Here is a 26,201-nt window from a genome sequence, read left to right as displayed (position 1 = left end):
ACTTGAAATTTGGTGGGTGTGTTCTTTGTAGGTAAAGAGAAGGTATCCACTAGGAAAGGATTTTATGAAATTCCACCCCTGAGTGGGTTGAATGGGGGTTTGAAATTTATGAAGTCCACGCGTGCGAAGTCACGAGCATAAGCTAGTTTTTATATATTTCTAAAAACTCATAGTAAACGTAAAAAAATATCGTTTTCTCTTTATAAATTGAATAAGTTATTAAGTAAGACTTACAACAAAGTGATCTTTGCAAAAATAAATTTGGGTTGAAGTCGTTAGTCATATAGGATCCCTTTAAGCAAGTCTTCGCGTGTTACGTATATTTATTTCACTGGGCACTCTAATCCACAACTTTCCTGTGGTCTTTATCGATGCGTTTTTTACATTTTCGGATGATACAATAACGATAATTACTATATTTTTCATGTAAACTAGGTAGTATAGAAGTCATGTTTATTAAACTTTGGGAGGTTTTGCTGTTGTTTACAAATGCATGACGTCAGAGCACAGATAATCTATCGGCCAAACATGGCCGACAGTGTTTTCACCTGTCTAAGAAAAATATATTTTTAAATTAAAGTTTTACGGTTTTTAGGGCGCAAAAAAATATAGTGTTAATTTTTTTGATCTAATAGGACAAATAGTAACCATTTAAGACCTACTTAAAAAAAGTGTCAACTAGCCTATTATGTTTAAGTTAATGTGGCTAATTTCATTGTACACAATTTCTAAACTAAACTAAAATGTCACGCCTAAATCTATTGCTATCCCTTTCATAATGTTGCTTGCGGAAAAGGATGGCACTAGATTTAGACCTGTTAATTTAGTTTAGTTTAGAGATTGTGTACAAGAGAATCGGCCCCATTGTTTAGTTATATTAATATCATTATTTAAAAAGTTGAAAAAATAAAAGAATAATGGAAATTAGTGGTCATAGTATCAAACTTATCAACATTATGATAGTCTTCAGCATTATTATTAATTGTAAATAGAAATTTTCATAATAAACAATTTTATTATTGTGCCTAATATCATCCGTACACGTAAGTTAAACAAAATAATTATTTAGTTATAGTGAGGAGGTACAATCAGATAGCTGTTTTATTATGTAGGTAGGTACTAGGTGCCTATGTACCAAATTATCAAAATTATTTTATTGTTCTTACCTAAATTGTATTTTTTCGAGCATATTATACCTATTATACTATGTAAAATAAGCGGAATTTCGGGAACACTCTAAACTCCGACAAACGTACTACGTTCATTGAGATTATTCAAAGTACAGGTGTATCCCTGTCTTAGGGCGCCTGTCCACTAAAGCGGAGCGGTGCGGAGATGTCTATAGTTGACCAATCATAGTTTTGTCAGATGACGGAATATAATTATCACGTTATTTACCGACAATCTGATTGGTGTGCTCAACACATCTCCGCTCCGCTCCGCTTCAGTGGACAGGAACATATTTTATTGTTCATGATTAGTATTATGCAAAGACGTTTAAGTATAATAGTAGTGTTAGTATTAGAATGTATTTTGCATGATCTATGAAACATATAGGCTAATTTTGTGATATTTGTAAAATTAAGCAAACTACCATCTAATGGGTAAAATATATAGAATCTATTTTTCTAGTCTGATTTTAAGTCGCAAATACATTTATTTACCAAGTTTATCAATAAATACATCTTTTATTACTAGACCTTACACCTATTAAGTTTAGGAATTAAAAAACATATATATGTACATTTTCCATCACTGCTCATTATTATAATAGCGAAAGTGTGTTTGTTTGTTTGTTCTTCAATCACGTTGCAATGGAGCAACGGATCGACGCGATGTTTTGCATCGGTATAGTTAATTAAAGACCGTCGCGTTCGGGCATAACGCTGGACAAGCAGGCAGTGCCAGTGTGTGGAGCGTTCGCCAGGTCAAAGGGTGACTAGGAATATGAGCACAATGTCGTAGACCGAAGCTGTGGACAGAAACAAGATTTTTTCAGGAGAGGTGACATAGGCTACTTTTTAAACCTCAAAATCAAAGGTACGGGCTTTTTAAAAACTGAAATCGACGCGGATGTAGTCATGGGCGTCATCATTATCATCATGATCAACCCATCACCGGGTCACTACAGAGTACGGGTCTCCTCTCAGAGTGAGAAGGGTTTTGGCCATAGTCTACCACGCTGCCCATGTGCGGATTGGTAGACTTCACACGCCTTTGAGAACATTATGGAGAAGTCGCAGGCATGCAGGTTTCCTCACGATGTTTTCCTTACCGTTAAAGCAAGTGATATTTAATTAATTAAAACGCACATAACTCCGAAAAGTTAGAGGTGCGTGCCCGGGATCGAACCCCCTACCTCCGATTAGTAGGCGGACGTCCTAACCACTAGGCTATCACAGTCATGGGCATCAGTTAGTACGATTCAAAAATAAGAGTAAGAGTAATATGATTCAAAAAGCGGTGATAACGGTGTGGCTATAGACTTCGGCCTCTGATTCGGATCCGGGTTCGATCCCGGGCAAGAACCGTCGCACGTCTAACTTTTTGGAGTTAGGTATTGCCTTAACGATGAAGAATAACATCGCGAGGGAACCTGCATGTCTTGTCTTTTTGTCTTTTGTCGACCTCCCTGGCGCAGTGGTAAGCGCTGTTGTCTTATTAGTGGGAGGTCCTGGGCTCGATTCTCGGCAGGGGTTTGGAATTTTATAATTTCTAAATTTCTGGTCTGGTCTGGTGGAAGGCTTCAGCCGTGGCTAGTTACCACCCTACCGGCAAAGCCGTGCCGCTAAGCGATTAGTATGGGGTATGGGTTAAATAAAAACTGCCATACTCCTTCCAGGTTATGCCGCTTCCATCTTAGACTGCATCATCACTTACCAACAGGTGAAATTGCAGTCAAGGGCTAACTTGTATCTGAATAAAAATTAAAATAAATACTTAATTTCTTACGTCGAAGTACAAAGTGTGATTTTTTATATTTTTTCGGCATAGTATTGAAATCACGTCATGGATTATGCAAAGCTCGACACTAGTATTGTAGCAACCCCCTGCCAGACACCAAGAGTTTATTAATTGTTAAATTATAAACGTCGAGGCGAAGTTTTAATTTGTACGGAATTCAAAAAATTTAAAATACTAACCGTCAACCTTGTGATGATTGGATATAGAATATCTACTTAGTCATTGGAATAACTGGACTGGATGTGATTAGGCCTCGCGGTCCTTTTCTCGTATATTCAGCTGCCTAGATTCTATTGCCGGGCTATTTCGATTTATCGCGAACAACATATTATTTGGGCTGTACACAATCAATATTATCACGCGATATCGCGATCCTGTATCGGGGAAAAATATTGATGGTAGGTATTAACAGTAGGTACCTACCTATGGTAACTTTACTCATCATGTGGCATAGGTACCAATGTATTCGGACGTTCTTGAAGTTTTGCGAATACCAGAATCGCGATACATATTATAGTGTGTGTGGATAGTTATCACCCAACATCCATACTAGGTACTTAATGCTAATATTATAAATGCGAAAGTGTGTCTGTCTGGCTGTCTGTCTTTCCGTCTGTCTGTCTGCCTGTCTGTCTGTCTGTTTGCTGTCTGCTAGCCTTTCACGGCTCATCCGTTCAACCGATTTTGACGAAATTTTGTATAGTGATAGCTTGCATCCCGGGAAAAGACACAGGTTTTTATCCTGGAAAATCAAAGAATTCCCACGGGATTTTTGGGAACCTAAATCCACGCGACCGAAGCCGCGGGCATCATCTATTTAAACATAAATTGGGGGTAGGTTGCAATTGTTCTTGCCCGGAGCGTAAAATAAAAGTCATTGATGAATTATTATAATTTAGTTTTATTATTTTACTCATAACATCTTTTCACTTAAAATACTCAGTTTGCTAATTCGCTAAAATTGTTATTTGAATAATTAGTTATTAATTTATAGTGATTTATCTGTAACTTTCACAATTATTAAAACTCTTATTTAGGTGTAGGTATTAAATGATAAAAATAAAACGTTGTCTAAATCATCAAAACACTGGTAAATAAATATTATTTTACTTTTGTCGATTTGATTTGTGTATTGTTCCTATTTGTAACGAAACAAAAAGTGGAATCGATTTATGTAATTAAAAGGTGCTTTCACACCTCACTGAAATCACAGTTTACAATATGGCTTTTTGTAGTTACTCCACTTGCTCTAAGCCACAGCCGGTTAAAAAAATTATCTATATTTTATAACCGAATGATGTATCACAGCAACTCTAGCCTGAAATATTAAATTTTAATGAATTTGTTTACGCTGGCTCACAGCCTAAAATCTAAAATAGACATTTCATTATTAAATTACAAGACACTCGATAGAGTTAGGTACATTACATAATATTATAAATTACGTTTACTTTTCAAGTTACATTCTAAGTAGTTTCTTTTTATTTATGAAGATTGAAAATACGAACACGAGTTTATACTATGAAGTCCAGAGGTACCTAACGGTGCATTTTCATGTTTTCTAACTATGTGACACCTCTACCATGAAATAGTCCAAGTGCAGTATCTGCTGTACCTAGGTACCAAAGATTTAATTACAGTCACTGAAACTAAAACTGTTTTTAACATATTTTTTGGTAACTCTACTTAGTAGATTACCTACATGGTATACAACCAACAAATATGAATTACTTTTGGCACAAGTACTTGTAGTTTCCACATCATTAAAATATCATCACTCTGATTTTGTTTTAGGCGTTCTTTTCATGCTGATTCTTATTGCAATTTTAGTTTATATACTCATAGTTTAGCGTCATATTTTGAAGTTTATGTAAATAATTTATCTCATTAAATAATATTATAATCTACAACGTAATTTATTTTATAAAAAATAGACGTACGTAAGAGATAAGCTTAAATAAAAGTAGGTACCTAGGTACCTAGTTAAATAAATATTAACTTATTTAAGCATATCTCTTATACCAGCTAGGTAAATGAATTCTTTATATATATAAGTTAAGAATTATTATTTTCACTGCCTATTGATAGACATAAATATATGTAGTAGTTCTATACATTACTCATAAATACATTTCAATTTTATGGCTATGTTTAAATGAAGATATGTCATCTATTTTAATGATTCTGCAATTTCATATAACTATGTGATGAATAACACATAAACAAATAAGTACCTATTTAGGTGCTTTATATTTTTTGGAATAGTTTTACATGTCGGAATTTTTTATAAAGTACCTACTTAATTATATTAAGTGAAATCTGTTTACTCAAACCTCAAGTACCCTTCAATTATGAAGATCACACAACGTATCACGTGTTAATTAATTAATAACGATACAAATATCTACATACATACAAATGCAAACGACAATAATTTCCTATCATTCATACTTTGAAACAATTCTAAGTACAAATTGGATTGCGCAATTGACTTACCTACCTATACTGCTATACCTTCAAAACAAAAAGGTCAATCACAGTCATTTGATCTCTAAGATACTTTCCTATTCACACTTTCGACAAATCACGCAACCCATAACATAAAAGTATAAACTTCATATCTAGGGCAGTAATTTACAGATTTCAGATAATTCATAAACTCGTAAGTACCGATGTATTGTATATGCGAATGTGTATTGCGTAGTGCGTACCTATCGATTATCGATTGATTAAGCTGATTTTGCTGTCTGTTGCATTCACCCACCAGTACGATTACGACGAACATGGGTGTTTTAATAATTCTGCTTTAATATTTTGTCGTTAGTGAAAATTTTCCATAGTTTACACTTTACAAGATTGTTTAGGTAGGTACCAATTAAAAATGATTGAATTCCAGTAATGCCGACGATATTATATTATTAGGTAAGCGATCGTGGTCGTGAATTTAACGGAGTTTGTATAAGTATAACTTTTCTTCCGATTTTCTTTCTCGACTATGTAGAACTGATATCCTACCTATCTAGATAAGATTCGTCAAAGATATTCACTAAATTACTATTCTTTGAATTTATTCGCAAAACGTCACAGATCTATACATTTTTGGAATTCATTTCTGGAACTAATCTGAAGTTAATCAAATAAATACCAGTTGGGATGCTTGAATTAAAAGTATCTATATAGTTACTTTAGTAGGTACTTATAATAGTAGTTAGTCTCTTGGACCAGTGGTGTCTATATGTGTCTATAATATAGTCGCGGGAGAATATCAGATGACAAATAATATAAGTACAAATGCCGTCAATCCACCCAGTCCGGGGTGGATAGACGGATACTCATTTCGGAGTATGCTAGGGTGGCTTTCTTAGGGTGGATAAACGGAATAAACTATCGTGCATAGTTAGAAAAATGATCAATTATTGCAAAAGGCAACAGAATACAGAATATAGTCCTAGTTATTCGCTCTAACAGGGATTTTGGGTCGGCCTTCTTTTTCCATATTACCACATGTTTTCGTCATGTAATGCGTGTCTCAGATTTCGTTTTATAAGCATTTATATTATGCTCGTATTATTTTACACACGCCTATGCTTTCTTATGATGTAGGTAAGTAGTTACCTAATCGCTTAAATTCGGTTGGTGTGCGTAAATTAAATAAGTAGGTATGATGAGTTTTTCAAATATAAGTAATAAGCGATCGCATATAATTCTTTGTTGTTACCTTCTTTCATTGTTCATTGTTTGTAAATGGTCGGTTTTTAAGCCGGAAATCGTGTATCATCTTTCACCGGATGCGATGAGTTTGTTGTAAATTGTGCTTTTTAACAATATTATAATAACTATAGCCAATGTATTTCTTTGGTGTCAAATCCGTTTACCTATACATAGGAGCATATAATATTTCAACCGATGATATCAGTACATATAAATATATGGCTTTTGCATAGAAACATGAGATATTCAAGCGCACAGTTTCTTTGGATTTAGATAACGCGCGAGTTGAGGGAACGCCATAGTAGGTAGTGTGATTGTGACCTAATTAGTAGAAAAGAAGATAGATTATTGAAAAATTATCCACACTGAATTAACAATCTCCTAGCTGAAATAATAACAAAACTCAAGCCCATCGGGGCCCCGTATAGGTATAGGTAATTATTATGTTTAACTCGCGCGTCAAGCGTAGGAATATTATTGGAACTTGAATTTGCGAAAATATTATTTCCGCGATAAATATCCATGTGCCTTACCATTATCTAGAGTAGATTTTTGAACTATATAGAGATATCAATCTTAATCGCGTTATCATCATAATGACAGGATTTAATAATTACTATTCTATTTTACGTTTAGAATCGAGGAATCGTAAAAGTGATTTCATGCACTAGACTTAAAATCTATTTTTCAACCGATCTAATTACCTAGTATTATGTAAATTCCGAATGAAATATTTTAGAACTAGGTACCTAATCGCTTAGGGACTAGGAAATTACAACATCGAATTTCTACTTGGCAGTAAACTAACACTCTTTACATGTAAGCAGAATTTACTCGTAGTTCCTTCATATGAATTTCAAAATAAATTTAGAAAAACAAGAAATATACCTACTTCTTCAAATAATATAGGTGCCTAGTTAATGTGAAAAAAAAAATTAAATAAAAATAGGAGGAAACTAATTTGCAGAACATAACATATTAAATGTTAAGTACAAACAGGTATACAAATAGGTGGAGTTAAAGCAACCTGTTATTATTGACCACGATGAGAGTTTCTCTACATTTTAATTATTAATCTATATTAAGATATACGAATATCTTATACTTAGGTCTTAAAGCTAAAATCTTGACAAGGAATGTGAAGTTTAGTCCTCACCATAAATTATTAGGTAGATATATATACGAAGACTTATAATTTTCTTACGAATAAATCACCCGTACCTAAGTCGACGGTGTATATTAAGTAGTAAATATTATAGATAACATAATATTTATATTTATTTATAATGATCACAGTAAAAAATCAGCTAACTACGCGAATGTGCGCAATAATTTCCTAGTTTAGAAGTTGAATCTAACAGGAAAAGCCAAATAAACCTTTATTTGCTTAATTAAAGTTAGGTAATTATATACGTCAAGTAAGTAAAAAAAATACTATTAAAAATAATGTTAGGTATGATGATATCTACCTAAATGATTTAACTAAAGTTTACATAGAAAAGTAAAAGTGATTACATTTTTTTTTGGATTTTTATAAATTTCGGGAAATGACTAGACTAGTCTCTAAGTATAATGATTTCAGAAGTAAAAATTTATTTAGGTGTTCACCAATGTTCAGTCCATGGTATATTTAAGTTGAGCAGACGCAATATTCTTAGAACAAAATAACTATTTACAAAGTTGATTTTAGTAATTTAGATAAAACCTTCCATGATTGTAAACGGTTGTAAATTGTCTACAATTTTCAACATTTATATAAAAAAAGTAAAATCGAAGATTCGCAGTAAATCGTTACAGCGTGTCGGTAACATTAGAATATAATTCACACTTACATAGCTAATCTAAATAATAACAACAAAATTCGGAGCTAACCTACGTTAAGGCTCGTAAGGTTTACCTACACAAATTTTTAAACATAGGTAGGTATGGATGTAGATATCTATACAACAGCGAATAAATTTTTAAAAATCATCAGTTAAGCGTCAAATATAAGATTTTTTAATCAAATCTAACAATATGTAGAACACAAACGAAGAGTAACTGTAAGAAAATATAATAGGTAGGTACCTATATTACAAACGAACTATTAAATAATAACAGTCAACATGGCGACTCTGAGTCGTGAATAGTACGCGATTTGATTATTATACTTAGGTACATACAAAACGATCAACCAGACATGGACTCGAAATCCTCGAACGTTCAAACTTCAAACAGAGTACGAAATTACGAACAAATCACACAGACTTTTGTAAAGAGCGCGCAACGCGAGCATTTTCACTGAGAGTCTAATAAAGATACTTTGAACAAATGTAGCAATATTGCTGAGGCAAGGTGGCTTCGAGCACGTTCACGAGTAGATGGTGATCACCTCGCGGCCGCCGCCGCGCACCATCAGCACCTTCTCTAGACCTTCGGTAAGGACTTCCAGGAACTCCATATCTGAAAGTCATTAATTACAGTCAGTTAAAGTTTTTCTGCCTAGGTACAATCTTACAAGCAAAATTGTTCTTTCTTTGCTCGTAAGTCCTTTAAGCTTGAATTAGGTAGCTATAATATCCCGCTGCCACGTAGGTACTTATTATTGTTCGAGTGGGCGTGATTTTTTAAACGACTATACTGGCTGCCCACAAAAGTGGTTCATGTACCTATGTATGCATGTGTGTGATTTTTTATTCCACCATAACACTTCCAAATATAACATTAATAAATACCGACAACAGAAGGTTTTAAATCGATTATTGAAATATTCCTGCATAGGCAATAATTATATCTTCAGGTGTATCTGTTGCATTCCATTAAGTAATTTAGGTTACGATGGGGCTCGCGTTTCCGTGACAGACAAAAGTCCCATAAAGATTAAGAAAAAACTTGCAAATGCTAAAGAGATTTGGATGTATGATGGATATCGTTATCTTACATCATCCCGAGTGGCTATAATTTTTTTTATGTTAAAGTTTCCATTGGAATTTCTCAAAATTATTTTTAGGATCTTATGAAAAACCAAAAATTTTACGAGGACGAAGTCGCGGGCAACTGCTAGTTTATAATATAAGTATATTGTACAGCATAGTTACGTACAATTGGATTCCCTTTCGAGTTTCGTGTCTCGCGGCGGCCCCGGCAGATTCAGTATGACTAATTGTGCGTCGTGTGAGCGTGACACTATCACCTCATTCAACTTCACGGCAGTATGCATCCGTCGCACTGTGCCTTCGTCACTGAATTTATGAAAGATAATAAAAATTATTAAAAGTCCTAAGGTGACATGGGACAAACGGAACAAGATTGTGTAAAAAATCACGTCGAAAATCGTTCACTCATTTAAGGGCAACTACACAGGCTGCCTAGCCAATGAGGTGAGGTGAGGTCACCGCGTTCGGTCGTTTCTTTTTCGTGAGTTATTAGGCCCCATCCTAATCATCGAAAGAAACTTCGCTTCCAAAACTTTGAGGTAATAAATTTAAAGTGGGTTAACAATGAGGTCGTCAAACATATTAATTAATTTTATCATTTAATCTCCAAGCATATTTTACCTCGATACCTTATAGAAACATGAAATTCATATGTCCAAAAGTCAAACTTCGACAACAGCATCACTTCTTAAAATCTCTCTATACATTAAGCTCCATTAGCAATAAAACTTGCAGAAGTCGCTGTAATTGTCCTATTAATGTTACTTTCTACAAGTTTTAATAGCTAAAACGGCAACCGTTGCGAATGTTTAAGTAGGTAAACGGTGCATGTAACGTGCACAGTGCGAGTGTTTGTTAATTTTTGCTTCTGCAAGTTTTGTAACTAGTGGACATATATTAATTTAAATTTATGTATTATTAAGTTTGATAAACAAATTGTATAATACAATAGGTATGGTCTTTAGAACCTACTCGGGTAGGTGCTGAAGACCATACCAACTGTATAATTATTATATGTGTACGGAATAATGGAACGGCGCACTTACGGGGTAATGGTGGGCGCGGTGGCGTTGGGCTTGGGGCTGAGCACGTCGCCGTTGGCGTTGGGCTCCTTGTGGTCGGCGTTCTTGGGCGCAGAGGGCGACTCACACTGCGAGCGTTCATCGGGCGAGTCCCACATTGAATCGATTATGTGCAACAAACTACTTCGAAAGTCGTCCTAATTTTTATCGTTACCCCAATTTTTCATTGGTCCATTGCAAAATTTCGTTTCGCGAACCGAGCGTTGCACATGACGGATTCAAGGCGAATAAAACACGGGATGTCATATATTATTTAAATTGTTTAACAGTCACTGACTACGGACATTCAAAAATCCACTCATAGCTAATGTAGTATGGAGAACTAAAGTGAATAAATTAATGTGAATGAAATCATTGCCAAACATATGACCACCGTGTGTAAATTCGCTAGGACTCGTTATGGTTAACTATAACGATGTGAAACTTAAAAAAAAACATAAAAGTGAACAAAATAGCAGTGCAGTTCGCTGTAATCTTAATAGAGTTATTGGAAAAATCGGGTAAATTGATTAAGTACAAGTTTAACAAAATGAATGAAACAAACTTGTTTGTGAAACAATTCATTGACATTCATTCATTAATTAACAGACAGTAAATTTCATGTTATATTGGGTCTATTAATATCCATAATAATGTGTAGCTATTTATTTCAAAGAAAGGCGACAAAATGTGCTCTAGCTTGATGTAAACAAAATAAAATGAACAATACCAAACCAATCAATGAGAACTCGTGTGGAACAACAAAATATAGAGATTGATAAAGGCACATGAAGATGACAGTAATCTGTTAAACATTCAGAGCTTTTATTCATCAACAGTAAGTATCTTGCACCTATCTCATAAACTAATTAAGATAAGGTAAAGTGATTTGACAGTCAACAATAAACTTAATTTCTTTTATTGACTTAAAAATAAAGATTATAACTTTTGAAGGAAAACGTTAAATCAGTAATATTCGTTGAATTCATTCAACTCATCCATCAAATTTTAATCCTAACGACAACCTTTTCAATCTCTTTTTAATTAAACTAGCTTTACTGCTACTTTGGATAGATTTAATATTCACCTTATCATCTTTGTCTTTTTCGTCGATTTCAGCTAGAGGCGGCGATGGTGCATCTTCAGGGAGAGGGTCAGAGCCAGGTTCTGCGAATCGAACTTTGCTGGCAGTTTTCACATCCGCATGGTGGTGATCCACTATTGCTTGCACCTGTGTGTTTGTTTTTGACACATTCGGATTATTGGACTAACGCATGAGCAAAATTTAATTAATGTGTTAGAGTTTGTTATTTTAAATTATTGGAAGTATAAAAATTGCTGAAATAATTTTTCAATTTACGCAGCACCTTAAAAACAAAGCTAATGTGGGTGCTCATTAAGTTAACAATAATATTTTTTTGCTTAGTTTAATCAGCTTTATTAGTCAGAAAAGCAAGGAAATTAACATCGAATTCGATTTTACTGAGGATTGTTGCTTTAAGCTTGTCATAATTATTAAAAACATTTAACAAATACACGTAAAGTAGTAATAACATCAATTTTCTAATAAAAAGTGTGTGCACAATTATTAGCGACAAGGGCTGTGATAGATAATATATAAAATAAGTGAGACAAAAGTACATCGAAAGCCAACACCATGAAATATAACTTAACTTATAAATGATAAAGTTAATGCTTATGATAGTAGAGAATAGAATAGAAATACACGAATGATTGTACATGTATGATGGTATTATATACACATTGACACAGAAGGCGACAATTAACTAAACTAGTGGTACGACTATATTGAATCTGAGGCAAATGCTGTATGCATTTTGCAAGTCCTCAAATGTTTAAAGCACACGGTTCAACACGGTGAAAGCAAAAGGCAGAATGGGAATGACACTTATCAAAAATGCGAGAACTAATTTAACAGTAGGAAGAAATAAAGTTCTAAAATGCATATCAAATGTGGACTCGATCGAGGGTAATGTATCCATTTTACCAGAGGTAACTTCTCCTCAGCATTTTGTTCATGATAGTCCACCAAATTTTGCATCTGTGTTGGCAGCGATAGACAAACGCACATTAGTAATTTAAAATATCATAATACATAATTATTACGATACTGAACAAGCCACGCTTCTTTTTACAAATATATAGCACACAGAACATTGCTAGTGTGAAGAATATAGCTTTATATCCACCATGAATTTCGTGATAATAATATAAATATAAAAGTGAGCAGATAATATTTTTAGAGGCTTGCTTACCATTCCAAGAGATTCCTTCTTGTTAAGCCTGAGTTCACGTAACATTTGATTGCGTTGCTCCATCATCAAGGTACGTTCGTAAGTGTAAGCGGAGATATCGCTATCAGTCTAAAAAATCAAGATCGAGATTGTTGCAACGAATGGGTAAATCTTCAACATTTTGACTTAAGATTTGGAAATAATCTAGTTACCATTTCAACGACTTCAACTTCTGCTTCCAAACGTAGCTGATAGAGGAACATCTTCAGGTCTTTCTTCATTTGGATAGAATTGTCTTCAATTTGTGCCACGGTAAAAATACGCATTTTACAGTTCTTCCACGAGCGGTGTTGTTTCAGAAGGAACGGTAATAACATCAACATTCCGCCATCATGCACAATCCACCATATATCTATGTTACCAGAAATCTACAACATGATATTTTATAAAAGGTACTGCAGTGTAGGCTAACATAATAACGCATAATATAGGAGAAAAGATTCTCATAGACAATTAATGACATGTTTACGAGTAATTTACCTTCTCAGAAGAATCAGGGAAGAAGTTGATTCCTTTGGGTACAAGCATCGCCATTCTGGCGGCGGTTACCGCGCGTACAGTGTGTAGGAACACATGCCACGTACGATCATCCTCCGATTGCCGCCACCCGTAAGGCCATCCCACTATCACTGTATTCGGTTTCAACCCACCTAGACCAGTTGTTTGAACGCTGATGGATAGAATAATTTTTTAGCATATTTAATATTATGACGTGATTTTTTGATTTTTTTATATGGTTACACCAAAAAATCAGTACTCACAAATGACTTAAACCATCAGCAATGCTATGAGATACTAGGACATCTACAAATCCTTTGACTTTTTCTTCATCCATGCATTTACGTAAGTTTTGTCTAGCTGTATTGGCCTCTCCCGCTCGCCGTGTGAAATCGCCACCCAATACCGACACGCATACTGTTAGACCTTTTCCTATAAAGAGAAATAAACCGGTCAAGTGCGAGTCGGACTCACACACGAAGTTGCTGTACCATCATCGTACAAGAAATAACACCTTTTTGTGATCTAATCACAAATTCACGGTTTTAGGCTTTTTCCCTTTACTTGTACTAAGACATTGCTACCTGCCAAATCTCATGATTTTAGGTCAACGGGAAGTACGCTATAGCTTTGTATTTCCTTGATGGGTCTTGATAGACACGACAGACAGACAACGAAGTGATCCTATAGGATCATAAGGGTTCTTTTTTCTCTGGAGTCACGGAACACGGAAAAATGATTTCAGTGTTGTTGCCTACAGTTCTAAAATTATAAGAAAAAAATCTTACCAGCTTTAAGTTGACTGGCAAAAGATAACATTTTGCGGTATTTTAGATTTAGATCATCGTTAAGCTTAGCAAGCACGAGAACTTGTGGTCGCCAATTCTTTGTATGTGGCGGCCCCTGTTCAAGGCGCAACAGGGAGTAGCGAGCTGCCGAAAGCGCTAAACCTCTAAGACCATCACCCCACTCTTTCTCAGCACTGCAAAGTATTTAATCAGTTATTAGGTACAACGACCTTCAATTGATTCTTTTGGTTACGTTATAAAAAAGTGCTGAATTATCATACCCTCGATATTCGATGTATTTGTAAATGAGGCCAGCCATGCCCATAGCAATGAGCGCATAAAACCATGACGTCATAAACATTATAGAGATGCATAAGACTAGCCCAGCAAGTGATAGAGACCTGCAATAGTATAAAAATTAATGAGTATATTATATCAAAATAGAACCTTTAAGATAAACCAAATATTACAAAGGTCTTACCAATGGTAATACCGGAACCTTGGTCGCCAGTTAGGAGTTTTCAAAAGGGTTTGTAGAGCACATGCCAGGTTGACGAAACCGTAGCACATAAGGAAAAACATTGACAGAAGTGGGGCCAGGATATCAACATTGCCAAGGAGAATACCACATTGGCAAATACACATAGTTAACAGTAAGGCTCTGTTGAAAAAAAATCATTATTATTAAAAGTAAAAGTTACAAGTAGATAATAAGAATATAGTACTTAGAACAAAGAACGAAGTTTTCGTTAACCTATGCGCATTTTATAAAAACTGCTGCGTAAGTAAAAATACCTTGTAGGTTCTCCTCGACTAGAAGAAACAGCAAAAGGTGCAAGGAACGGTATAATTTCATCTTTAGCAATCGCCTGAAGTAAACGTGGCGCACCCGTTAGTGACTGCAACCCTGCCCCAAGTGTTGACAGAAACGATCCAATGAGAATGACCCACTGATTGGGCCATGCCATGTTTGCTACAACAAGCTTACCACCAATAGACTGCCCAAATCTAAAACAAATTAATTATATTTCAATTTTGTTTTGTTTAAATCTAGTAGGTTTAGTAATCTCAAACTCTCACAAAAATATGTTAAAATAAATTATCCAAGGTTTCTAAAAAATATAAACAGGTAATATTTACAACAAAAAAAAACACAAAATGGCTGAAAAAATAGATAATGAATGTAAACTAGAAACCGTATTCAAAGAGTACGCAAAATTTGGAAATACGCAGGGTGATGGTAAGCAAATAACCTTAACGAATATTGATAAGTGGTTAAAAGAGGCAGGAATCATTGACGGAAAGAAAGTTTCTACGACGGATACGGCTATTCTTTTTCAACGTTGGAAAACCAAAACTATAGATTTTAAGCAATTTATGCAATTTATTGAGAATTTAGCAAAGGAAAATAAATTGAATCCAGATATAGTGAAAAATAAACTTCTTTAGTCTGAAGCACCCAGCACTTCTCGAGCAACAAATGTTGTAAACAGATTGACTGATACTTCAAAATATACAGGCACACATAAAGAGCGTTTCTCAAAAGATGGAAAAGGTAAAGGAAAGTCGGGTAGAGAAGATTTAAGTGAAAACGCTGGGTACGTTCAAGGATACAAACATAAGGATACCTATGAAAAAAAAACTAAGTAACTCCTTATTAACTCTCTTACTTGTCACGAAGCAACAAGTTGTCTACAGTTCCAGCAAAGAGTAGCACACAAGACAAGTAAACAGTGGAAGTCGTAAGGATGGCACAAATGGTTCCGATAGGAATACTCTTTTGTGCGTCAGCCAAATCTCCAGAACGATTAGATCCGGCCATAATACCTGTAAACAGTAAAATATGTTATGTACTTCAATACAAACCTAAAAGCAGTTTACTTGTTTTATAATTTAAAAATTAAAATCACCTGTTACAGATGGGAAAAATATTCCAATCAGAATAGTAAATGTAGTCGTAAGATCAGCGTAAATTTGATTGTATGTAGGCCTTTCCATTTGTTCTATATCATCCGGTTCCTTGCCATATGCTAAATATTGGCCAAATTCAAGAAATGAATCTTGTAAGTTATCAAAAAACACTCCGCTTGCTAAGCCCTGTAATATAAAAGGCCATGTTTAGTTTAGTGATACACTTAACTCCGTCAAAGTCGGTTAAGGTCTTATAATATGTTGAACGTTAAAGGGGAATGTGACGAGCAGTACCCAAATAAGTTGAAAAGGCTTGTGAGTAATCTTAATAAGAACCCCAGAATAAGTAACTGTATCAATAATATAAAACCCATACTAATATTATAAATGCGAAAGGGTGTCTGTCTTTTCGCGTCCCGACAGTTTACCAGATTTTGATGAAATTTGGTACAGAGTTAGCTTACATCCCGGGGGACTTAAGAGAAGAACATACAAGCCCTGTAATATAAAAGGTCATGTTTAGGTTACTCATACACTTAACTCCGTCAAAGTTAAATCCTCTTATACATAACCCGAAAATTAATTTAATAGTAGAAGATTTGACTAATTCAACATATTTCATACCTTGATTCCTTGCACCACGCTAACTTCATGTGCTAGATAATAGGGGTCGCAAGTATTGTTAGGGCAAAATACTTGATGTAATTCACCTTTAACATCTTTAGTGCAATTGTTTATATTTATATCTTTTAATAAGCGTTTTCCAAGTACACACATCCTGAAAAAAATAACAGTATAATTAATATAATAATGGATTTACTGCCAAACTGAGACTTTAATATCAAAATAATTAAATCATTTGATTTGTATTCAATTCCTTTGAGCGACGCAGTTTAGACATACTCTAATTTGAAAATTATGATTTAGTGGACCTAACTTAAAAACGGTATGACTAAAATAATTAAGCTATACAAAATATAAGTATATTCAATAAATCTTACTGAAGTTTATCATTTCCATTCCAGTTCACAAAGATACCAACGTAGACAGCAGTTATAGAAAGTATCACGCAGGCGAGTGCTAATGTCGCGAATTTGTTAACGAATTTAACTCCAACAAACACAACCATGCCCATAACTAATAGTAAGCCAGTTCCATAAACTCGAAAATTGTTAAACATGGCCTCTGGATCCTTTGTGAAATCACCGAAGATGGACATCCACGGAGCCATATACGTCTAAAAAGTAAAAAAATGTAGTAACCGCAAAAACTTAAGATTATCTATGAGCTTATAAATGTATTGATAAAAATTCGGATCTATAAAGAAATTTTTTATTTGCGATCTCGTGATCGAGAAGTAAGGTTTTTTATGCTGTCATAAAAATGGATATTTTTAGCTATTTTGTGAGGTCAGAGTTGATATGTATTTTGTTTTTATGGTTATTGATTTTCAATATTAATTTAGTTTATTCGTGTAGGCCGTATAATATCGAGTCTTCTTCGAGCTATATAGTTAGCACGTATGCGGTTCTTACCAGTACAATTTCTACAGCTCCGACGATGTACATGGCTGCGGCGAGAGTAGTTCCTGTATAGAAGAGCATACCAACTGCGCCGCCACATTCAGGACCTAATGACCGACCGATCATGAAGTAGGACCCGCCCGCGGGTACCACGCCGTTCGTTGCAATCGCCGACATTGATATTGCTGTTAACATTGTCTGAAAAAAAGATAGACCATATTATGATAAAGATTCTCAAAATCTCAAATACTGGACAAATTTAGTATACCAAGGTCGCATTCACAAAATAATTATAAAAAATATCTATTTACCGTACAACAGCAAGTAAGCACAATCAAGAAGCCCTGGATAGCGCCAGCAGTTCCAACTACCCACGTGAGACGGATGAAGAGGATTACGCCGAAGATGTTTTGTATGCAGGGGAGGTATACGCCAATGAGCGTGCCCATGCGGGCCGGGGGAGCTGGCTTGGGTGCATCTGGATCTGCCGCAGATGCAGTGGGGATTGTGTTTGAATAGTCTGCCAGAGAACTCAGGAATGTTGCCGCTCGGGGTCTGTCTTCGATTTCCTCCTGTAATGAGAATGATCAGAATTAGTACGAGACCGTATGCGAATATATGTGATACTGAGAGGAATCTCGTAACAAAGACTCGAGGGAAAAAGGGGTACATTTACGTACTCTATAACTGACTGACACTAACCAAACCACTGGGTCTAGAAACTTCAGATATTGCATGTAGGTTTTCTTTATAACGTGGACCCCTATTTTAGAAAAAAATTCAGTAATCCTACCGGGTAAAGTCGGGGCGATACAGCCACACAAAACATACAATTTAACATGAGATTCAAAGAACATGGATATATTCAAGTACAATAAGCGTTAGTTTTGATTCCGTAACAAGATAAGGAGATTCAACGAAGCCCGTCTCCAAAGTGCTCGTATTTTATTCACGGGCCATTTGCATCGCTCGTTGTGCCGCGTGAGATGTACGGACAGCGTTCATCGGTAAATGTCATCTTTTGCTATAAATATTTTTAATTTTTTTTATCACGCAAAACGACAGAACCTGAGAATTGAGGTCACGTGAGTGCCGTTGTAGGCAACTGTAGCTAAGAGCTGTAACTTTATTTTTATTGTCTAACTAGTTGATCCCTGCGACTTCGTTCGCATGGATCTAGGTTTTTACAATTCTCGTGGGAACTCTTTTATTTTTCGGGATAAAAAGTACCTTTTTTTTTGTTTTATTCGTTATAGGCCCACGCTTGGCTTGATGTGGCCCAAGATGGGACGCGTTTGCCTAGAAGGTGCCTATTCACTCTTGTTTTAAAGATACCCTTCTTGTTTTAAGAAAAATATAATTGACAGGTTCTCCAGGTTTTTAACTATACCCATGCAAAAAATCACGTCAATACGATGCGACGTGATTGAAGGACAGTTCAACAAACCAATAAACCAACAAACACACATTATCTCATTTATAATATGGCTAGTGATGGGTAGTGATAAGATGGCATACCTACCTGCCGTAACCTCGTATAGATCTGATACCATCTCTAAATACTACTTACAAGACTACCATTAAATAAAATAGATTTTAAATCTAGATTGCATTACATTTTACATCGACTTTTCGAGATCTACCCAGCTTAAAGTGCTCTCCGTGAATGCAGCGAGGATTACGGATAGGTTATAGGTGAGCTCTCATCGAATCTTGTCGATTTAGTTCGTGAATTGAAATTTCAGACACATAATATTGGAATCATGTGCCAAGTTTTCTCTTAATAGATTAAACTTGTCCAACCTTCTATTTTTGCGGTGGGTAGGTATATTTCTTAATTAAATTATAAAAATACCTTATTTAGTTTAATTATTCAATTTAGTTTTTTTATTTTATTTTATGTTGGTTAGTTGCATCTTTATTTTCAACGTTGATCTTTAGTTCTGTCCAAGTAATGTTGAGCATCCGTTTCCCGCACTGGTTGAATATTAGCGAAATAATAGATATATTAAATGGGTAGGCAAGTTATTGGCGAAGTTGCAAACCTACAAACCATGAAACGTTTTAGCCGTCGACGTTTTCTAACCATCGTAAATTTTCACTTGCAATAAAGTGAGCCGCAACACAGACCATTTATTACTGAGCTTTTTCCTATTTGTTTCCATTTGTCCTGTCGCCATTACGCGCCACTTTATTTAAAGTGTGGATCTCTTTGGGATTACGAATGTAATCAAGGCTTTTGTTCAACCCTCATTTATTACAAGTATACTGAAATAGCAACCCAATACGAACGGCCTCTATAAAACATTGTTAAAATAAAAAATGAAAACATTTGATCACTAATTTTATAAATGCGAAAGTGTATCTGTCTGTCTATTCTTTTCACGAGCCTTTTAACTGATTTGACCTTAGATGAATATACTATCTTTATGATTTTGACGAATTTTGATACAAAGATTTTGCCTATTTTTTATCTCATCGCGGAAAATCAAAAAGTCCCACGTGGTTCTTTTAAATCCACTTGGATAAAGTCGTAGGCAAAGAGAATAATGAAAAAAAAATTTTAACAAAACAGTTTACTCAATTTTAACATTGTTGTCATTTTTACGTTTGCGTTGGCATCTTGTTTTTAGTACAGAGAACCCAGAGACAGACATAAGTAAAGTAATTGAATATTATATTTTATACCCAATCCCAATGCGTACGCACGTAGGTACTATTAGTTTTGATATTACCTTCGAGATTGATGCATTGTAACTGATAGGTGCAGTACTGTTACACTAGCTACTAATTTCCATACCTACACTATTCGAAGCCAATAGGAATATCTAGGAATATTCAGGAAATTCAATATGCTCACCTAACGGAAATTTTGCTCAGAGGGGAAATTGACAGTGGATACCGTGGAAGTAGTGAGATTGTAAAAGAGTCTGCAACATAATTACCTCAGGTAAATAGTATCAATTTCTATAAAATTTTGTACAATATAAATATATTTTGGCTAAATACCACCCTACCGGCAAAGCCGTGTCGATGCCGAGTAGAAACCAAAGGGGTATGGGTTTAATTAAAACTGAGATACCCCTTCTAGGTTAGCCCACTTCCATCATAGACCGCATTATCACTTACCACCAGGCGAGATTGCAGCCAAGGGCTAACTTGTATCTGAATTTAAAAAATATATAGTTCAAGTTTAATAGTTAATCTATATATATAAAAGGAAAAGGTGACTGACTGACTGACTGACTGATCTATCAACGTACAGCTCAAACTACTGGACGCATCGGGCTGAAATTTGGCATGCAGATAGCTATTATGACGTAGGCATCCGCTAAGAAAGGATTTTTGAAAATTCAACTACTAAGAGGGTGAAATAGGGGTTTTGGAATTTGTGTAGTCCACGCGGACGAAGTCGCGAGCATAAGCTAGTATCTAAATATTTGGACTGTTTTAACTTTAAACTCCCAGGATTATTAGGCTTTCGAGGAAAGTGGTGGTAAGCGATGTAAACCTCGCATATGCAAACATAATATACACAACAGTGTTGATATTACCCAAAAGCCTACAGGCCTGAACTACAGAACTTTGAAGTGAATATTATATTCAAGGGAAGGGTAATATATCAAGCAAGTTTGTAGGCCCGTGAAAAGGATTTGGGATTATTATAATGATTTTTGGCATAACACGATTTTCGGCATTAGCTGTAGGTAGTTTCTAGAAATATTTTATCGATTCAAAAACGAACAGAAAATAAACGCGAATATAGGAGCCCAATTTTTATTTTTATTTTATAAAATTGAACCTACTAGATCAATTTAGACAAAATTTTCACATCTTGGTCTCCAAATCAGATCTGGTTTTTATTTAACGCATTCCACACACCAATTTTAATATGGGTACCTTCAAGTCAATAGTGAATAGGCATCTTCTAGGCAAGCGCGCTCTATCTTAGGCTGCATCATCACTTGCCAGCAGGTCTGATTGTAACCAAGCGCTAGTTTATAAATTAAAAAAAGCCTGATAAATTCAACAAAGTAGAAGGGACCTGAGAACACTCTCAGTAAATTATTCGCAAAGCGTAAGTGGAAGATGCTTGACCTCAGACTGGGACAGAGCACTATTTCATTTCTTTTGGTATTGATGGCTCTTAGCTTCGGGGCGGCCTCCGCTCGAGAACTCCACAGATAATCTCCGAAGGCCGGCCCAATATCCCTCTTAAACTTAGCTTTTGTATTTTACAAATACGATCTATAAACGTGCCTACTTGAGTGAGCATGTCTTTGAAAATTAGTGTACGAAAGTACACTAAAATGCCCTCGTTGAAAATTACTTCAATTGAAAACTGTAACCTAAGTTCGTACTTTTTACTTATTTATCATATTTATTCGTGGTACCTTTTTAAAAATTTCTCGTAACTATGATGATTTGAAGTAATTTCCTTAGATCCATACTAATAATATTTAAAATACTATGTAGTTGTAGGTGTGTCAAAAGTAGGTACCTATCTGTCTGTCTTTTACTTTTTCAGGGCTCAACCGCTAAACCGACCTTGACGAAAGACACAGAGATCCTGGAGATGCTTATAAGAAATCAAAGAGTTCCCACGCGATTTGTAAAAAACTTCAACCATCGTGGAGGAAGTCACTAGCCAGTAACGCCTTTTTTATACACAGGAAATACCTGACGAATACCCCTCTGTCAGGGAAACGGAGGGGTTAGCCTTACGCTTGCAACCACTAAACCTGTGTTCGTCCCTCAACAGACTGGCGGTTGCGCGGGTATCACTTAGAAGTATTGCTACCACGCTCCCACCAGATTTTGACCCGCCACGAACTGCAAGGCGGGTCCCATCGCTAGCCTGGCTGCTAACAAATCTGTCTCGGAAGCGCTTCCGGAACACGACGCGTAACTCCTGACCTGTTTTTATTTCGGTTGAAGGACGCCCCATAAGCCCGTCAACCGCAGCCAGTAACACCTAGTTATTTTTTTTTGAAACTACATAATTTTAGCGTTTAAACTACCGTGAGTGATTTCCATTATAAATAATATCTGTCCCGGCTGTACTCACGTGTCTAGTCGACGTTAGCCCGACTAGTTTCGAACCCATCCAGGGTCCTTTTTCAAGGGAGTCAGTTCGAGCAGCGGGCTTTACGGGCGGCGGCACGCACGGCGCGCAGTCACAGCCGCGGCGCGTGCGTGAACTGACTCCCTTGAAAAAGGACCCCGGATGGGTTCGAAACTAGTCGGGCTAACGTCGACACGTGAGTACAGCCGGGACAGATAATAATATCTAAAAATTATAATTATAACTACATAATTCTTAATAACTATGCAACGAATACATTTTATCAGCAACTCCACAATTAGGCCACGATATAGTTTTTATAAAGTTACTAGCTAGTATAAAATTGAAAAATATTATATTTTGAATATCGAGGAATATTTTCAGCGGCAAATGGCTTGGTAAAATTACGTCGGCTTCCGTATCGACGGTTCGGCAAATATTCAATTATTTTCTCGTTTCAGCGCACTGTTGTATCAATTTTGTCCTGTCCTGTTGGTAATTTACCGGACGTCATACTTTTCTACATTTACTTACTTCGAACATTTCATTATGATAGCGCCTTTGATCTGATCTTGAACGATATTTACGTTGTATAGTTTATTTCAACAAAATTATGTGCTCGTTGTATTCATAAATATTATGTTACGACTAAAATAAGGTATTGCACACAGCACAAGGTATTTAGTTTATATTTCACCAACCTATATCTACTTAGGTATAGGTCAGAGTTATTATAATATTATTGAAGATTGGAGGCATTGATGTCTAAAAAAATTACCACTTTGGCGTATAAGTATGTCGGTCCTACTACGTAGTTGTCTTACGTAATGTTATTTAATCAACACATTACCGGCCCTCTACTGAGCACGCGTCTCCTCTCAGAGTAAGAAGAGTATAGGCCATAGTCTACCACGCTGGCCCAATGCGGATTGGCAAACTTCACATACCTTTGAGAACTCTCAGGTATGCAGGTTTCCTCACGATGTTTTTCTTTACCGTTAAACCAAGTAATATTCAATTGTTTTAAAAACGTAAGTAAAAACGTGAGCAAAATCTCTAAGAATGCTTATTTTTGTAAACAAAAACATGTATCCCTACCCATATTAAAAATGCGAAAGTGTGTTTGTTTGCCTGATTTTTTACATTTATATAGTTAAAGACCAGGAAAGTGACATAGGCTACTTTTTATCCCAGAAAATCAGAATTCCCATAGGACTTTTGAAAATCTAAATCCACGCGGACTAAGTTGGGGGCATCAGCTAGTCTAGCAAGAAAACTTGCACAACTTTGCTTTGGCAAGTCAAAGGACAAGCACTGTATAAACATTTAACTTCCACAAGTATTGTTTTCTAAAACTTGCAGACATTGACACTGATAATGACAATAAGCTGACTTCTGCAAGTTTTATTGTTCGTGGACACTTATTAAGTTAAGGACGTTTTTTGATTGTATTACTGGGTCGCAAGTTTGCGACTCCAGCAATATATCACATCTCTGGTATAAATACATTTTTCGTCGTATTTGTGAAAATTCTTATCTGAATTCAGTAAAAAAGCCAGCTACGGCAAATGTCATGCGTCTCGCAAATGGGGCATGAATTATATAGGAGACTGGAGCCGCGGGCTTAATGTCTATAGCGCAGGTGTGTAAGATATTTACTCAAATGTACTACCTACTCTTTTTACTCGACTACGGACTACGATAAAGTAAAAGAAGAGTAGCTCGTCCACGTGGATTAAGGCTTTTTGAAATAGGTCTGTAAGGACCATTTGTTTTCTTAGTATAAACTGAGATAGTCCTTTACCTGTCTGCGCAAGTCTCATCAAAATTGGTGTAGCCGCTTCGAAAATTAGCCCGAACAAAATACACTGATAGACACAAATAAATATATGTGTTTGTTGCGGGTAATTTACCATATTATAATAAGTTAAAGGTAACTATTTCTAAATCACAAACAGACACATCAATTTTATTTTTTTGTAAAGATTTGACGGTGAAGAAAAACATTGTGAACATACCTGTACCCGTAGTACAAGATTTTACGTCTCACCAAACCAAACCAAATTCGAGAGTCGAAATACTTCCGCGTTACAGTAAACTGGATCTTAAATGCCTTGTTTTAAAGCTCAAGTTTGTCTACACTTCTACAGCCAGCGCTCCAAGCGGAAACATTGCGAAATTAAAATCAGTGGCATTGAATATTTAACTTCAATTCAAGGCTGTTAAGGGGGCTCAGGACGGTGCTTTCTTCATACAAACGTAGGAGGGTAATTACTACATTATTTGATACTGTACGCTCAAAACTAAGTATTATATCGATTAATCTCGTCATTATCTAGGTTTATTGATATATGAAACATTGAAAAAAATATTGATTTTATAGTTACGAGCCTCAAAAGATTCCTATTTTAACACAAAATTTATGACAACTTTGAGCGTAAATAAATAAGATTAGGGGTATGAAAATCCTAAAGAAATTTAACATCGGACATAGTTTATTTATTCATTAGTTGAAATAACTATACTTTGCAAACATAAACACAGCAGTTTTTTTTCAAAAATACTTTTCCTAAACCCTTGATTTCGGTGAAAATCATCGTGCCTCTCACCTTTCTCATACAATGTCAAGTGAAAAGCAAACAGGTTCGGTCGAGCGTACTGCGTCACCCCATTTTACTGTAACGCGGAAGTATTTCGACTCTCGAATTTGGTTTCGTTTGGTGAGACGTAAAATCTTGTACTACGGGTACTGCATGCTTGAGAGATCTCCCTCATATTTTCGAAGGTGTGTTAAGTCTGTAAATCTGCACTTGGGCAGCTTAGTAGGTACTATGCTTAGCTTTTGTTCTATGGCCTAAGTCCTTCACATTCTGAAAGGAGACCCGTCCTCAGTCCGGTGAAGGGTTGAGATATGGTGTTGGTGTAAAGATTATGAATATCGTGTAGATATCGTATCGGCATCGTAGGATATAAAAGGCCGCGTTACGCTTGCAAATTCCAATTTCGATTACATTGTACTGCCATATTATGACGGCTCTAACGCGGATTTTCGGGGATGCCAACTTCAATCTTCCTTTTATTACTTTTCTTAGTGATAAAAAGCATCTAATGGAGGTTTTTTCGTCGTCATAATACCCATTGGCAATTCAAAGTATGTTTATGTTACATACGTCAATTCATATAACCATGGAAATAGGTAGTGAAAAAACGTTATCTAGGTGAAAGATTACTGTTGAGTTATTTAGGCCATACCATGTTCGGGTGGGTCATGGTGGGAAGAATTATTAGAATATATTGTCAGAAGTTATACATACTAGAAGTGGGGGAAGGTTATTTCCCTACGGTTTGCGACATTATACTTAGCGTGGTAGTACTACCGACTACCACGCTAGCCAAGTGTGGATTGGCAGACTTCACACACCTTTGAGAACATTATGGAGAACTCTCAGG

The 26,201-nt window shown here is 35.7% G+C and overlaps 1 protein-coding gene and 1 long non-coding RNA gene across 7 annotated transcripts in view; one reads left to right on the top strand and one right to left on the bottom strand.

Annotated features, from left to right (window-relative positions):
- Positions 1 to 3,845: 3,845 nt before the first annotated feature.
- The window catches only part of kcc (solute carrier family 12 member kcc), a 334,603-nt gene continuing 312,247 nt past the window's right edge, over positions 3,846 to 26,201 (bottom strand). For 4 of the 6 annotated variants that reach the window (XM_069505276.1, XM_069505270.1, XM_069505284.1 and 1 more), the window contains exons 4-22: positions 17,998 to 18,258; positions 17,699 to 17,884; positions 17,165 to 17,400; positions 16,788 to 16,941; positions 16,163 to 16,349; positions 15,923 to 16,079; positions 15,048 to 15,260; positions 14,734 to 14,913; positions 14,534 to 14,653; positions 14,253 to 14,446; positions 13,728 to 13,896; positions 13,447 to 13,636; positions 13,119 to 13,334; positions 12,928 to 13,035; positions 12,660 to 12,713; positions 11,739 to 11,882; positions 10,637 to 10,809; positions 9,757 to 9,896; positions 3,846 to 9,117 (exon numbers count right to left, since the gene is read on the bottom strand). In XM_069505276.1, the coding sequence (XP_069361377.1) occupies positions 9,026 to 9,117; positions 9,757 to 9,896; positions 10,637 to 10,809; positions 11,739 to 11,882; positions 12,660 to 12,713; positions 12,928 to 13,035; positions 13,119 to 13,334; positions 13,447 to 13,636; positions 13,728 to 13,896; positions 14,253 to 14,446; positions 14,534 to 14,653; positions 14,734 to 14,913; positions 15,048 to 15,260; positions 15,923 to 16,079; positions 16,163 to 16,349; positions 16,788 to 16,941; positions 17,165 to 17,400; positions 17,699 to 17,884; positions 17,998 to 18,258 (3,174 nt within the window). In that variant the 3' untranslated portion in view covers positions 3,846 to 9,025. The remainder of the gene's footprint in view (positions 9,118 to 9,756; positions 9,897 to 10,636; positions 10,810 to 11,738; positions 11,883 to 12,659; positions 12,714 to 12,927; positions 13,036 to 13,118; positions 13,335 to 13,446; positions 13,637 to 13,727; positions 13,897 to 14,252; positions 14,447 to 14,533; positions 14,654 to 14,733; positions 14,914 to 15,047; positions 15,261 to 15,922; positions 16,080 to 16,162; positions 16,350 to 16,787; positions 16,942 to 17,164; positions 17,401 to 17,698; positions 17,885 to 17,997; positions 18,259 to 26,201) is intronic. The other 2 variants (XM_069505297.1, XM_069505294.1) reach the window with 2 other exon arrangements.
- LOC138403837 (uncharacterized) lies at positions 11,231 to 13,532 on the top strand. The gene is made up of 2 exons (XR_011237996.1): positions 11,231 to 11,489; positions 11,771 to 13,532. It is a non-coding gene; the product is annotated as an uncharacterized lncRNA (long non-coding RNA).

Source organism: Maniola hyperantus, chromosome 2 (assembly GCF_902806685.2).
Source record: "Maniola hyperantus chromosome 2, iAphHyp1.2, whole genome shotgun sequence".
Lineage (NCBI taxonomy): Eukaryota > Metazoa > Arthropoda > Insecta > Lepidoptera > Nymphalidae > Maniola > Maniola hyperantus.
This window is presented reverse-complemented; position numbering and strand designations above follow the sequence as displayed.